At 40.7% G+C, this 15,534-nt stretch overlaps 1 protein-coding gene across 7 annotated transcripts in view; it reads left to right on the forward strand.

Annotated features, from left to right (window-relative positions):
• Prr14l (proline rich 14 like) overlaps window positions 1–15,534 on the forward strand; it is a 73,873-nt gene that overhangs the window by 38,513 nt on the left and 19,826 nt on the right. For 6 of the 7 annotated variants that reach the window (XM_021719831.3, XM_021719832.3, XM_040292055.2 and 3 more), the window contains 4 exons: window positions 282–5,523; window positions 8,699–8,770; window positions 9,457–9,628; window positions 10,878–10,984. In XM_021719831.3, the coding sequence (XP_021575506.1) occupies window positions 282–5,523; window positions 8,699–8,770; window positions 9,457–9,628; window positions 10,878–10,984 (5,593 nt within the window). Of the gene's footprint in view, window positions 1–281; window positions 5,524–7,844; window positions 7,957–8,698; window positions 8,771–9,456; window positions 9,629–10,877; window positions 10,985–15,534 lie in introns of those variants that run through there. The other variant, XR_013434981.1, reaches the window with a different exon arrangement.

Consider the following 15,534-nt stretch of genomic DNA (forward strand, 5'->3'; position numbering starts at 1 on the left):
AAGTCCAAGTAAGAAGATAGTCATCTAATGATATAAGCTATTATATTGTGAATCTGTTCTATTAATGTTTTAAAATGGAAACTTCTTAAGATTCTGAATTAGGCATGTGTCTTTATGTTGTATTTAATTGTCCAGCATAAGTCATTTTGATGGTATGGCACACTAATTTGTGACTCTCTTTTTTTGAATTGGGTATTGTCGCCATTGGTTGCATGATTCATTAAGGTAAAGCAATTTTTTTTATGATTGCATACTGTTTTTAATTTATTTCTCTTGTGCAGAAGGAAAAGTATGGATTACAACTGAAACTCCACTGAAATCTATTAAAGATGTACAAGGTATGAAGGTCAATAGGACTAAGACGGATAATAATGAAGGACACAAGAATGGCCATGTGAGTAAAGGTCTCTCAGCTGGGTGCAGCGAATACCCAGAAGTTGACAAAATCATGACCAGTGGTGAGGTTTCAGAAACCAGAACATTAGTTTCCTTAGAGCCTTTAACCTTTGTGGACCCTGGATTAACAGAAGCAACTCCTAAAGAAAAAGAATGTGGAGAATTAAAAACTTGTCCATCTTGGTTGTCATTATTACCAGGGAACAGTGCCATTTCCAAAGTGGACAGTGGGAAAGAAGAATTGTGTAAATTAAGCCTTGTCTGTGAAGCAGATGACAATCACCAACAGAGTCTGGGCCACCATAATGAAAACTGCTGTTCTACATATGATAGTTCCACAGCTATGGGAAATGTAGATGCTGTAAAACCCTTGGAAGAAAATTATGAAATTTCACATTTCACACCAAGTTTGTCTGATCCAGAATCCAGAACAACATCCTTAGAAAAATGTGGTTTTGAAAGCTATGGTTTGTTGAAGAGATTTGCTGAAAAGACAGACAGTTCCTATTTTTATAAGGATGATCAAAGCAAGAACTTTTCTTCTGGAGAAGAAAGTGAAGAACAACTTTTAAATCCCAGGAGTGAAAGAGATGAACTCTTTCTTATTAAATCCAGGCAACCAGAAAAGGATGCCAGTAATTATTGTTCTGGTGAAAAAGAGACTGTTAATTCCCCAAAAGAAAATATCCACAGTAACTGTTGCATTCAAGGTAGAACCCATACAGACAGCTCTAGTTCTTTAATGCCCAAGGCTTTTACTGAAACAACAGAAATAATGTTTAAAAAAAAAGATTTGAAAATCACTTCAGATATTCAGGGTAGCTTTACAAACCCTGAGGACCATAGAGAAACTGTTAGTAATATGAAGCATCCAGGTGGACACTCTGAAGAAAGCAGTTTTTCTTCCTTGATGCAGAATGAAGAGCCAGAACAGACAACCACTAAAGAATCCAGTTTGTTAAGTGAAAAGGTTTATAGTAAAGACTCTGACTCCTTAGTCAGCATCCAGAGAAATCTGGAAGGTGACACCCAGTTAAATGAAGCATCATGTACTGATTTTCTGTCCAAAAGAAAATGTCGTATGATTTTAATGCCAAAAGATGAGATAAGTTTTGTATGTAATGAAGTATCAAAACCCAAGAAAGATATTGTTCAGTTACCACCATCTCTAGAATTGGATTATAGATCTGAGACAGAAAAAACTACACAAACCTCACATAACAATAGTTCACATTTAGATGAACAGAGTATTGCCCATGAGATGAGTGAATCTTCTGATACCAACAAATTGGTTGTAAACAAAGTAGAAAATGAATGTGTTTTAAATCAAGTGTCCCTTAATTCTCAAGACCATGTGAAGTTGCCAACCAATTCCCTACTAAATATAAACAGAGAGATGCCTTTAGCCATAAGCAAAGATGCCCAACAGAGCCAACATCCTCCATTAGAGAATGGAAGATCTGTTATTGCTGATGCTCAAATCATTCCCATTACAACAAAAATGAAAGACATCTCTCCATTAGTTGAAAAAACATGTGGTGCCTCTTCAAACAATCCTACCTTAAATGTCAACCCACGAAACCTAGAAAGAAGAAAAGAAATGACTGACTCAGGAACAGAAGATCTACATCCTAGGTTCCTCCCAAGTACAAAAGAAGAATCTGGCTTTCCTCAAGATGTTTCTGTCACAGGATGTCAAAATGTTCAATCTCAGGATATCCTCAGCTGTCATTGTATAAGAAGCAATGCATCAGAAGATAACATGTGTTTTGCTTGTGCTTCTTTTGAACCCAACAAAATCATCCTGAACTCTTCTGTTACAAAATGTGAAGATGGGTTTCTGCATAATGATCACCACTCCCAAGGGATAGAAGACTCCATGGAAAATAGCACCCGTAACTTGAGTTGTACATCAGAAGAGAGTGAACGTGTTAGGAGAGAAACTAAAGGTAGACTTCTGGGAATTAAGATCAGAAATAAAGTGACAGAAGGAGTGTCAGATAGTGGAGCTTCAAACATAACCATTCACACCATCAGTCACATCAAACCCAATGAGGAAGGACTAGATGGAAAAGAAACAGATACACCCAAAGAGACAGTGTTTTATAAATATAACATCTCTGATTGTGCTACACAAGAATTAAATCAATCTGCAAACATTCCAAGTCCTGAAACATTGTTGGACAAGGCTTCTACTATTATGTTCTCCAGTTTTAAGAATATGAACCAAACAATTGAAACTCTTGATCAGAAGATAAGTGAAGTCCTTGACTGCCACAGTAACCAAAACAGTCCAAATGAGTACAGAGATGAAAATAAATCAGCTGAGGAGGCACGAGATAGTAACCACAGAGAGACCAACATAGATTCTAACAGAGAGGAAAATCACAACAAAGAAGACCTGATAGCCAGTTCAAGCAGTAATAACTCACTGTCTTATGATAGTCCAAAAGAAGGTGATTCAAAAGGAGTCTTTGAAAATATTTCTGGCTCTGCAGAGTTCACAGATGATATCATAGACTTGGTCAATGCTGACTGTAATAAAAAGCCTACGGAAGGCATGGTGGACATGAAAGCATTCAGTACACTTGGTGTAAGTCAAGATACACTGGCATCCCATAAAACCTCAAGGAGTATCTCCTCCTCTCAGAGAGGAGAACTGAATGCCACATTTATAGGAACAATTAAACAGGACTCATATCTTCCAAATGCTGCTGCTTCTCCAGTGGAATCCCTTGAAATGAAAAAATCATGTGAGGAGAAAGTATGCAGATCTTTAAAAGACTGTGAAATGGAAGAGTATTCAGATTCTGGTGCTAAGGATATGGAGTCAGTTGCAGATCATGAACCAAATATAAAAATACTGGGTAGAATAAACATGTCTTTAAATTATATTTGTCACGAACACCAGGGTAAAGGAACATCTCTGAAAGAAACACAAGGAATAACCGAAGGATCAGGACTAGAATTAAATTCTGTATCATGCAAGAAAATACCCTTTGAAATTTCCTCAAAAGATTTGATGTTTTCTAGATGCCAAGATGAGACCTGTGTATCCCCAGGGAGCATGAAATCAATTGAGATAATGTCTTTATGTCTGTCTGCTCGAGAAAATTCAGAAACTGATACTAAGGTTAAAAAAACTGACCTGAAAAATCTCTTCACACCAAATGAGGGTGAAATGCTGTGTGAAAATATGGAAGACTGCACATTCCTGCTTGAGATGAAGGAGGGAGCTCTGAGGGATATGAGTAATCCTAGTGAAAGAGACAGTATGCAGATCAGTGTGAAAAGTAATATTTGCAAAGATTATCACTCTCAGGAGAATTCTGCTGATAGACATTCACCTTTGACAGCAGAAACAGCAACTAAAGTGAATAGAGAGGAAACTGAAGATCCTTTGAGAGATACATTGGGTCACTTACCTGTCAGGGAGGAATCTAAAGAGATGATTACCGTAAAAGGTGGTAATAGTGCTAATTTGAGCAAGACCCACTTGAAATGCCAGGGCATGCATGCTGATGCTGAAAAACAACAAAGCCAGTGGGTCTTGGACTATATGTTGCCAAAGGAAGAGAAACAAGTACATCAAAAAGGAACACATATGGTTTTGGAACAACGCACATCATTTAATATGTTGGCTGATGTGGTGAAAAATAAGAACCAGCCTAAGGCTAACAAAAATGAGTCCACCATGATTAAAGAAATCACCCTATCAAAGCCAACCAAGGACAACATTGCCAGACAGTTTCAGAGGTTGGAAGACCCTGAAAAGGAGGAAAGCTTATGTCATCCATTAAAGAAGGACATTGAGTTGTGCACAGGTCCATGCCTTCCTGATGCCTCTCAGAAAGCACAAGACCCCAGGTCTGCTGGGTATGATCAAATACATGGTGCCTTTGTGAACATTTCCTGTCAGAAAGAAATGCTTCCCTTAAAGAAGCAGCCCCATAGAACATGTAAGAGAGTTGCCTGTCAGGAGCCAGTCAGCATGAAGAGGAAAATAAGTAAAATCAGAAGTTCTGCCTTCGGAAAGAGTTCCTCTGATCCCATCCCCACAAAAGCACACAGACTTCTCAGCTCATGTGCTGCATCTGCTTCTGCACGATTGGAATCCAAAACACTACCTACCAAGAACTTGCTTAGCCACATACCAAAGCAGAGGACTGTTCCATTCCATCCCTTGAGGAGCCTGAATTATAGAAAGCCTACCAAAGAATTAGCCTTACTAAACAAGCTGTCCATCCTTGCCTCCAAACTAGCCCCAGCCATAAAAACCCAGAAACTCAGATATCGGCAATGTTCCTCTGCACTTCTTCCAGTGGCTAAAAGCTACAAACGCCTCAGATACAAAAGGCTTCTAGATGGATTTTCATATAATGCAATGCAGCTGAATCCACATTTGGCAGCTAGTGGATGGAACAAGAGGCCTGACAGTAAGCCCTTGGAACTTCATTCTCTCGAAGCCATCAAAAGGAGCTTCATAGATTTGAGCAACAAGATGCCATCATTGCTGTTTGGTTCTGACATCCTCCCAGTTTCTTTTCATGTGAAACTAGCCCCAGATTACATGACTGAATCCTCACAGACTTTTCCTGAGCACTGTGCTCCAGCAAGGCTTGCCTTAGGAGAGGCCCCCCAGTGCCCATCTCAACCTTCCAAGTGGACCTTTTCTTTTTTCTTGTCCCACAGTTGCCCTGGGATGGCCACATTCAGGGAAGATACTGGCCTCCATAGTCAGGCACACACTCAGGCTTCTCAACAGACTCTAGCTCCTCTCCAAGACTATGGAGGCTCTTCCATAGTCCAGAGCAGAGCAGACTGCTCTGTCCTTGGCCTTCACACACTTCTTGCACTTTGTTCCCCGGGATGTTACCGAATCTGGACAAAAAAACGGAGCTTTTCTAGTCACATGCCTACCATGCAGAGGCTCTTCATGACTCAGTTTACACAGGGCTTGAAAGGGTTAAAGTCTCCAGCCTCCATAGCAGACAAGGTCTTCTGTTCTCTGCCCTACTCTGTGGGTAGGGTATTATCCATTTGGAGCCAGCACGGGCCTTCCTCCTGCTCCTTCGAAATCTCTGCTCTCCATTCCAAGAGACCACCAAGTTTGGGCACCACAAGCAGGTAATATCTGTCCCTTGTTCTTTAAAAATGTCCCGTCTTTGCTTCCTCCCACTGGGGAGAGAAAAGGAACTTTTGGCAAGACCATTTTTAGTCCTCTCTGTATCTGCACTTGAGGTTTATTTTGGCAGATTTCTGATGAGAAAAGTCCAACAGTACTTCTTAGGTGTGGATACCCATAATTGTCATATAGAATCTGTACTTGTATTCTGGTCATTTTTTTTTCTGTTCATTTTATTCTTCAAACCATCAGTCTTTCAAATCTCTTCTTTTATCATCATGCCCCCAGTTTACAAAGACCATATGGTCATTATAAGTGAAAGATTGTAAGTAGTCACAATGGCTTGTAACTGTGTCTTTGTCACAAAGCATATATATAGCAGCATCTAACTCAGTTTTAGGCATGTAAGAATACAGAATAAGTACTTCTTTTTTTTTTTTTCCCTTGGTATTGGGAATTGAACTCAAGGGCACTCAACCACAGAGCCACATCCCCAGCCCTATTTTGTATTTTAATTAGAGACAGGGTCTCACTGAATTGCTTATTGCCTCGCTAAATTGCTGAGGCTGTCTTTGAACTCGTGGTCCTCCTGTCTCAGCCTCCCGAACCGCTGGGATTACAGGCATGCACCACCTTGCCCAGCCAGAATAAATATTGTTTTAGTAAAGAAATAAATTATGTAAATATCAGCATATCCAGTTTTCGAACCTTTGCATTTCTTTATGCATTTTAGCAGAGAGGTAAATAAATAAAGGGGTTTTGGAAAAATGCTACAGAACCCTAACATTGCTTACTGAAATCAAAAGATTAATTATGAATTATGAGCATTTGTCCTGTAGGTAAAAGAATATTCACTTTTGGGGGGCAAGAGTTACTAGGGATTGAACCCAGCAGTGCATAACTACTAAGCCATATCCCCAACCCTTATTTTTATTTTGAGACAGGGTCTCATTAAGTTGTTTAGGGCCTCACTAAGTTGCTGAGGCTGACCTCAAACTTGCAATCCTTCTGCCTCAGCCTTCTGAGCCACTGGATTACAAGTGTGTGCCACCACACCTGGCCTTACTTCTTATATCTAGCTTTTAATTTAATTTAAATTCAAGAAGGAGGTGGAGAGGAGGTACTGATAGGGATTTTTCCTACTTATTGCCTCTATAAGTGCTTTGACATCATGTGTCTGGGCTCAGATAGAAGTTTGCTGTTTTTCTAAAGACACTTAGAAGTGTTTTCCAGCAATGTAAAATGTATAACCTTAGAAAACAAGATTTAACAGATTAAATTAATTTATGTTTTCATAGGGACATTTTCCTTTGAACCTTATTTTCCAGCACTCTTCACTCTGTAGTACAGGTTGGACAAGCATCAAGCATCTCTACACACCCACCACTTTTTTTTTTTTTTAAACTGGGGATTGAACCCAGAAGTGCTTTATCACTGAACTACATCCCCAGCCCTTACTTTTATTTTTTAGTTTTGAGACAAGAGTCTCACTAAGTTTTCAGGGCTTTGCTAAATTCCTGAGGCTGGCTTTAAATTTAAAATCCTTCTGCTTCCGTCTCCCAAGTTGCTGGGATTACAGGAATGCTCCACCATGCCCAGCTTTTTTTGCCTTTATTATAAATGTCGAGATTTAGGCACATGAAGGTTTCTTTCTAAACTCAATCCCTGAGTTGATTAGGTTTTTCACTGAACTAGAACTAGGATCAAGATCTGCGGATTCCTGATTGGTCGGGTCTTTTTCCTGTATTTCACTCTGCCTTTCTTTCTTATTTGTCAGTATTCCTTGAAAAAAACAAACAAACGAATTATCTATTTTTCCTAGCTACTAGGCACATTCCTCTTCTTTCTTTTTTTTTTAAATTTTTTTCTTTTCTTTTGTGGCACTGGAGATTGAACCCAGGGTTTTACCCTTGTTAGACAAGTGCTCTACCACTGAGTTATACCCCCAGCCCTTTTTATTTTATTTTTTCTTGGTACTGGGGATTGAACCCAGAGCCTCATGCATACTAGACAAAACTCTACCACTGAGCTGTGTCCCCAGCCCTTTAATTTTGAGACAGGGTTTCTCTAAGTTGCCCACGCTGTCCTCAATCTTGCAATCTTCCTGCCTCAGCTTCCCAAGTAGCTGGGATTACAGGTGTGTGCCACCATGCCTTCATTCTTCCTGTTTGTAAAGGGAAATGGGTTGTATGGTCATCATACAAATACCTTGTTAATAAAGCATGTACCAAGTTTGTGTTGATTGATTGTGCTAGGGATTGATTCCAGGGGTGCTTTATCACCAAGCTACATTCCCAGCCCTTTTTATTTTATTTTGAGACAGGGTCTCAGTAAGTTGCTGAGACTGGTCTCGAACTTGGGATCCTTCTGCCTCAACTTCCTGAGTTGCTGGGATTACAGGCATGCACTACCGCACCCAGCCTATGAATGCTTCTGTAAGTGATTAATGCTGTTGTTGTTGTTTTATCTTTAAATATATAAATTATAATTATAAAGGAATCAACTTAGCAATTTTCTTCTACATAGTCATGTTTTATGTGCCACTTGGCTTTAAAGAAAATGTTTTTCCTTACTATTTTGAAAGATTGAATTTTAACAATACTGAGCTAAGTAGTAGAAGATATTTTTAACTTTTATTTTATTTTTGTACTAAGGACTGAACCAGAGGCACTTTACCACTAAGCTGTACCCCCAGTCCTTTTTATTTTATTTGTTTTTTAGTTTGAAACAGGGTTTGCTAAGTTGCTAAGGGCCTTGCTAAATTGCTAAGGGTCTTGCTAAATTGCTGAGGCTGGCCTTGAATTTGAAATCCTTCTGTCTCAGCTTTCCAAGTCACTGGGATTATAGGCATGAGCCACCAGCCCAGCTATCTTTAATCTTTAATATACATACTCAACAACTTGATGAAAAGATATAAGGCCCAAATTCACTCTTGTTCCCCTCCTTTCTTTTACTTCCCTCTGTTTCTCTACCTTCTTTCCATTTAAGTGAGAAAATAATCTTCTGTCAACCTGCATCTGTTTCAGTGATGGGCACATAAGTTTATTTCTCATGAATTAGGAGGTTTTCATCTTTCTTAGGACTTTACATAATGTGCTAATACCCATGATACTCAGAAACCTTTCCTATTGTCTCACTCCTCTAACCTGCTGCTTTTCTATTTATGATTCACTTCAGCCACACCATGTTACCATATGTGCCTCTTCCAGGCATGGAAGTTACATATAACACCAGCAGCAGTCAGATGAGGTAAGCCTCTGGCACACAAAACTTCAGTTGTAAGGGTGTGTGTGTGTGTGTGTGTGTGTGTGTGTGTATGTGTGTGTATGTGTGTGTGTGTGTGTGTGTGTGTAGAAAGAGAGATTCTTGTCTCGGTAAATCCAATCTACCTCTCATAGCTGTCTCTGAGATTCAAATGTGCTATATTTTAAGTAGCAACTAGGGATGTATAATCAACATTTTTTAGTTTTTATAAAAGTAAAAATTATTAACCAGTTTATCATGTCAGAAGTCCCCTCTCAATTCAGGACTTATCACTTAGCCAACTTTATTCCCTGAATAAGATTGATCTTAGCACTGTTTATTTGTTCAGTCCACTAAATGTTTTCTTCCTTCAAAAGTCCATTCCTTTTTACATTTTTTTTTTCTTAAAAATGCTACAGAACAATGAAATAGATTGATCACATTCTTGTATTTCACATATGTAGACTTAGGCTATATCCCAAAGTGATAAAAAAAATAGGCTGAATGGCGATGTCATTCCTGCATAGTAGGGAAGTCTTCAATTCTAGTTTGAATGTTAAGAAAGTGAATGTGCTGGAAGTAGAAAGTGAACCCATCTCATGTGGTTCTTCTCTTTCTCTCTCTCTCTCTCTCTCTCTCTCTATCTATCTATCTATCTCTCTATCTCTCTTTCTCTCTTTCTCTGATGCTAGGCTAGAGCCTGCACTCACTGCCTTGGTACCAAAGTCTTGCTTGGTAACAGAACCAGCTGTCAGCAAACTCCTGCTTTCAGGCTCTGAGTTCCAAGTTCCTGGGTTTGATGAACTGGATGGTGTGACAGCAGCCTGCCCCCAACCACAGAGCAGCCCTCCGGAACAGAAAGAGGTAAATGTGAAGTGCCAGTGGAGTAAGGCAGTGATGACATTGGAGTCACCATTATTGACTCACATCTTACGTTAGGTACAGACTGAGACCCCTGTGAGTCTAGACTGAGCCACCTTTAGTTTCAGCAAAGTGTCAGAGAATATGAGTTTTTCTGCTTGGCCAGTAAAGAATGGATTTTTTAAAATTATTTATTCATCTTAGTTTACTTTTAGAGACAGATTTCAATGTGTTGCCTAGGATGGCCTCAATTCCTGAGCACAAATGAGCCTATTGGCTGAGCCTTTCAGGTAGCTGAGACTACATGAAAGCACCACCAAGCTCATCTTGGATTTTTTAATTTGCGTTGTTTTCCAGATACTTTTTTCTTGGTGATAGCATTGAACAGTGTTTATAGAAACTTGGACCAAAAAAGCCACTTGTGTTAGCAAATGATGGTATTCTTTGTGTATTTTTGGCATTTTGTTTGTTTATTTGTGGTAGGCTTGGGAGTTACCTCCTCAGATCTTTTTTATTTTTGGTACCAGGGATTAAACCCAGGAGTACTTAACCATGAGCCTCATCCCCAATCCTTTTTATTTTTCTTGTTTTTATTTGGAGGCAGGGTCTCACTAAATTGCTTAAAGTCTCACTAAATTGCTGAGACTGGCTTTGAACTTGTAATCCTCCTGCCTAACCCTCCTGAGCCACTGGGATTACAGCCATGGGCCACCATGCCAGTTTATTTTTCATTTTGAGACAGGGTCTCACTAAATTGCTGGGGCTAATCTTGAACTTGGGATCTTCTTGCCTTAGCCTTCCAAGTAACTGGCATTACAGGTGTATGCCACCACACCCAGTAGTGTTGTTCAATTTTGTAAAATCTGATGCCTTCACTGGTTGCAAATTTTATGAATTAATAATCTCAGTGTCTAAACTAAATGTAAATTCTGCTTTAATAATGTAAAAAGCATAGTTGCTAAAATTAGGAGAGAGAGCTTTGTCATGAGCTGCTTACTATGTACCAAGGATGTACTGAGGATGCCATGTCAAGAAAAGGGACTTTGTTTAAAATGTTTTATGTCTTGAACATTTTCTTTTTTCTTTCTCTTCTTTTTTTGTGGTGCTGGGGATTAAACCCAGGGCCTTGTGCATGCTAGGGTGTGCTGGGAAGCACACCCTACCCTAACATTTTTCTTTAATTATTTAAAAATTTTTAAAATTATTTATTCATCTTAGCCCTTAACATTTTTTTCTTAATCCATAAAAACAGGCTGAGCCAGAGAAGAGACTAAAGAAAGTCTCACAGATTCGCATTCGGAAGACCATTCCCAAGCCTGATCCTAATCTTACGCCGATGGGCCTTCCTCGACCTAAAAGGTAAGCTTCTCTTTTAATACAAACTGGGTTTTCTTGTGTATATGTGTGTATGTGTTGTTGGATATTGAACCCAGGGCCTCAAGCACTACTAAGCTATATCCCTAGTCCCCTGAGTTCACTTTTTTTGAAAATTTTTCAAAAATATAATTGTCATGCCCTGCTCTTAAAATGTCATTTTTTGTTTGTTTGTTTGTTTGTTTGTTTGTTTGTTTTGGTACTGGGGATTGAACCCAGGAGTGCTTTACCACTGAGCATATCCTTTTTATTTTGTATTTTGAGACCATTTCTCACTGAGTTACATAGGGCCCTGCTACGTTGCTGAGGCTGGCCTCAAACTTGCATTCCTCCTTGCTGAGATTGCAGACATATATCATCATACTCAGCTCTTTAATGTATATGTGGGTTGTGGTGGTGGTGGTGGTTTTTTTTCCCCCGTTTTGTTTTTTGTTGTTATTTTTTGGTTTTGGTACAGGGAATTGAACCCAGCAATATTTATATATTTTTTTATCTTGCCTTTGTTTTGGTTCTGAGGATTGAAACCAGGGCCTTGCACTACAGGCAAAAAGAGCACTTGCTTTACCAGTGAGTTATACCTAAGCTCTTAAAATTTTTTTATTAATCATCCTGTAATATATTTTTATTGAGAAGTTTTTAAATATTTCTAGTATTGTATATTGAATAATATGTATTTCTAGAATGATATAGATTAAGCATCAGTTACAGTCTTTTTTCCCCCACATTTTTAAATTGGTGTATTATAATGTACATAATGAAGGAATTTGTTGTTACATATTATGCATGCACACATATACAATATAACAATGTAATTTGGCCAGTATCATTCTCAGCACTTTCCTCCTCCTCTACCACCTCCCATGCATTGGTTCCTTTCCTCTACTGATCTCCCTTTGATTTCCATGAGTTCTGTCCCCACCTTTCTTTTCCATTAAATTCTCTAGATTCCATATATGAGAGAAAACATGATTCTTAACTTTCTGAGTTTGACTTATTTCACTTGACATAATGGAATGTAGTTCCATCCATTTTTCCTGCAAATGACATAATTTCATTTTTCCTTATGGCTGAATAAAACCCCATTGTGGGGTCTAGGGTTGTGGCTCAGTGGTAAAACGCTCACCTAGCATGTGTGAGGTATTGGGTTCAATTCTCAGCATCACATATAAATAAACTCATTAAATAAAGGTCCATTGACAACTAAAATTATATATATTTTTTGAAAACCCCATTGTTACATATACACCACATTTTTTCATTCATCTGTTGATAGACACCCTGGGTGCTTTAATAGTTTGCCTATTGTGAATTGTGCTGCTATAAACATGGGTATGCATATATCACTGTAGTATGATGACTTTAATTCTTCAGGAGCTACACCAAGAAGCTATATTAAGAAGTCGTGTAGCTCGGTCATATGGTGGTTCCATGCCTAGTCTTTTGAGGAACCTTCATGCTGATTTTCATAGTGGTTGTACTATTTATAGTCCCACCGACAGTGTAAAATGTTTCTTTTTCTCCACATCCTCTCCTGCATTTATTATTATTTGTATTCTTGATGACAGCCATTCTGCCTGGTATGGTATCAGCATCAATGGTATTGTGTCTTATTTTTGTATGTCTGGAGAACCTTGCTTATGTAAATAAATATGGAAGTGAAAAGAGTTTTAATAATGTCAAGTCATTCAATTACTTTAACTTTTTGCAAGTTACATGGTCAAAGATTGCAGTGATCTGTCATCATTATATTTGATGAAAGCACTGAAATCATAAGGATTGAAAAGCACTGAATCAGATTTTATAGAAGATGGCGGCGAAGGGAGTGCATCACCCCAATGCAACACGTCACTGAGCCGGAGAAAGACGATGTGAAACGGCTGAAGGCTATCTTGTTGGGAATTTCCAGTGAAATTGAGGCGCTCCAGAATCTAGTGGACAGATTTCCATCGTGCGAGGTTCGGCTGTGGGAGCTCCATTTCTCCGCACGGAGGGTCGCATAGCCTGATAGGCGATCGCCCCGCGGCTGGAGTCTGTGGCGCGCGCTGGGGAACGGCAAGGTGCCGGAGCGGGAGAGCAGCGATACGGATTTGGGGGGCTCCCGCCAGTGGTACATTGGCAGCGCTTAGTGCTGAGTTCCAGCTTTGAGACAGAGGAGAGAAGCGGTCCAGCTTGGTTCCAGACACCGGTGGGACCACAGAGGAGGACAGCAGCCGCCATTTCGGAGAGATGATATAATCATCCCCATGTTCTACTGATCTCAGCTCATTCAGCTACGGAACAGGTGATTTCAGGCTGGTATTTGCCTGCGTCTAGCAGACAGATTTCTTGCTCAGGATCGGGACTGGGGATCTTGTGGAGAATACTCCTAGAGGCTCGTGCCTGGCAAGGTGTGCGCCGGGCACTGAGCAGCTGGATTCTGGTTCCTGGGGCTAACCTGGCCCAGGTCTGAGGAAACTGCGGATACTGCAGGTGGAGGCCAGCTCCAAGTGGAGCGTGCGCTGAGCTTGGGGTGACTGGGTTCTGACTCCCGGAACAGTTTTGGCCTGGGGCTGGGGAACCAACCCGTGGGGGTCGCTCGCTGGAGCCAGCTCCCAGCGGATAGTGTATTGGGATCGGAGAGGCGGGGTTCTGGCTACCTAAGCTGCTTTGGCCCAAGGCTAGGGAACTGGCGGTGACTGCTTCTCAGCCAGGGTCCTGCTGGGTGCTATGGGGGCAGAGTGGAGCTTCCACCTGCGCCCAGAGCAGGCCAAGTGACCCGCCGGCGTGGTATCATGACACCCCAAATGCAGCTGGGGCTGAAGAGAGTAGCCGCCCACGCCTAGAATAGGACCAGCGACCCCGCGGCACGGTAGCCAAGTAACCTCATTTGGAGTAGGGGCTGTGCAGAGCTGCCATATGAGCAAGTAGGGCAGGCAGATCTGCGGCCCACTAGCAAGACAGGCCAGGTAGCTTGCCAACGTGGTGGACACGTAACACCGAGGCAGTCGCGTCACACTGGTTGGAGTGGGGGTGGAGCAGGGTCGCCGCCCGGGTCCGGAGGGGGCTCAGCGACCTGTTGGAGAGGTAGTCAGGTACCCCCATTGGGAGTGGGGGCTGTGCAGAACTGTGACCCACCGGCCTAGAGGCCTGCCAGCGTGGTAGACACGTCACATCAATTGGAGTGGGGACCCAGCAGAGCCGCCACCCACATCCAGATCAGGACCAACGACCCCAGGGTGTGGTAGTTACGTTACCACAATTGGAGTGGGGGCAGAGCAGAGCCGCCACCCGTGCCCGCAGGGGGGGGGCAGACCTGCAACGGATCAGCGTGGTAGACAAACCACCCTAATTAGAGGAGGAGCACAGCCACTACCCGCCCTGCAAGGGAGACTTCCCAACTATACAAGAGCAATATAAATAAATAGGGGGTAAATTTCAAAATCACAACAGTTGCACCAAGCAGAAAGAAACGCGAACAGTATGAAAAGACAAGGAAAGAAAGGACCACAAGCAATGCAGGTCAACTCAACTTTAGAAGAGGTAATAGCTGCAACAGATGGAATGTCAAATAAAGAGTTCAGGATATATATGCTTCAGATGATCTAGAGTCTCAAGGAAGACATGAGACAGCAAAATCAGACAATGAAAGATCACATTGACAAACAAATCCAGGAAGTAAAAGATCAATTTCACAGGGAGATAGAGGTAATAAAAAACAAACAAATAGAAATCCTAGAAATGCAGGAAACAATAAACCAACTTAAAAACTCAATTGAGAATACTACCAGCAGAGTAGATCACTTAGAAGAGAGAACATCAGACAATGAAGACAAAGTATTTCAACTGGAAAAGAACATAGACAGCTCAACAAGTCTGCTAAGAAACCATGAGCAGAACATCCAAGAATTATGGGACAATATCAAAAGACCAAATTTAAGAGTCATTGGGATATAGGAAGGCACAGAGCTCCATACCACAGGAATGAACAGTCTATTCAGTGAAATAATACGAGAAAACTTCCCAGACTTGAAGAATGAGACAGAATCCCAAATCCTAGAAGCCTACAGGACGCCGAAGGTGCAAAATCATAAGAGATCCACACCTAGACACATTATAATGAAGATGTCCAACATACAGAATAAGGAGAGAATTTTAAAAGCTGCAAGAGAAAGAAAGCAGATTACATTTAAGGGCAAACCAATCAGGATAACAGCTGATCTCTCAACATAGACTCTGAAAGCTAGAAGATCCTGGAATAACATATTTCAAACACTGAAAGAAAATGGGTTCCAACCAAGAATCATGTATCCGGCAAAATTAAGCTTCAGGATAGAAGATGAAATTAAAACCTTCCACGATAAACAAAAGTTAAAAGAATTCGCAGCTAGAAAACCATCTCTTCAAAAACTCCTTGGCAAAACATTACAGGAAGAGGTAATGGAAAATAACATTGAAAACCAAAAATGGGAGGTAGGACAGTAAAGAGGGGAAAGTAGTCAAAGAGGATAACAAATCAGGTTTAGTAACATCAATAAACAAATATGGCTAGAAGAACA

This window comes from Ictidomys tridecemlineatus, chromosome 2, assembly GCF_052094955.1.
Source record: "Ictidomys tridecemlineatus isolate mIctTri1 chromosome 2, mIctTri1.hap1, whole genome shotgun sequence".
In the NCBI taxonomy this organism is placed as follows: Eukaryota; Metazoa; Chordata; class Mammalia; order Rodentia; family Sciuridae; genus Ictidomys; species Ictidomys tridecemlineatus.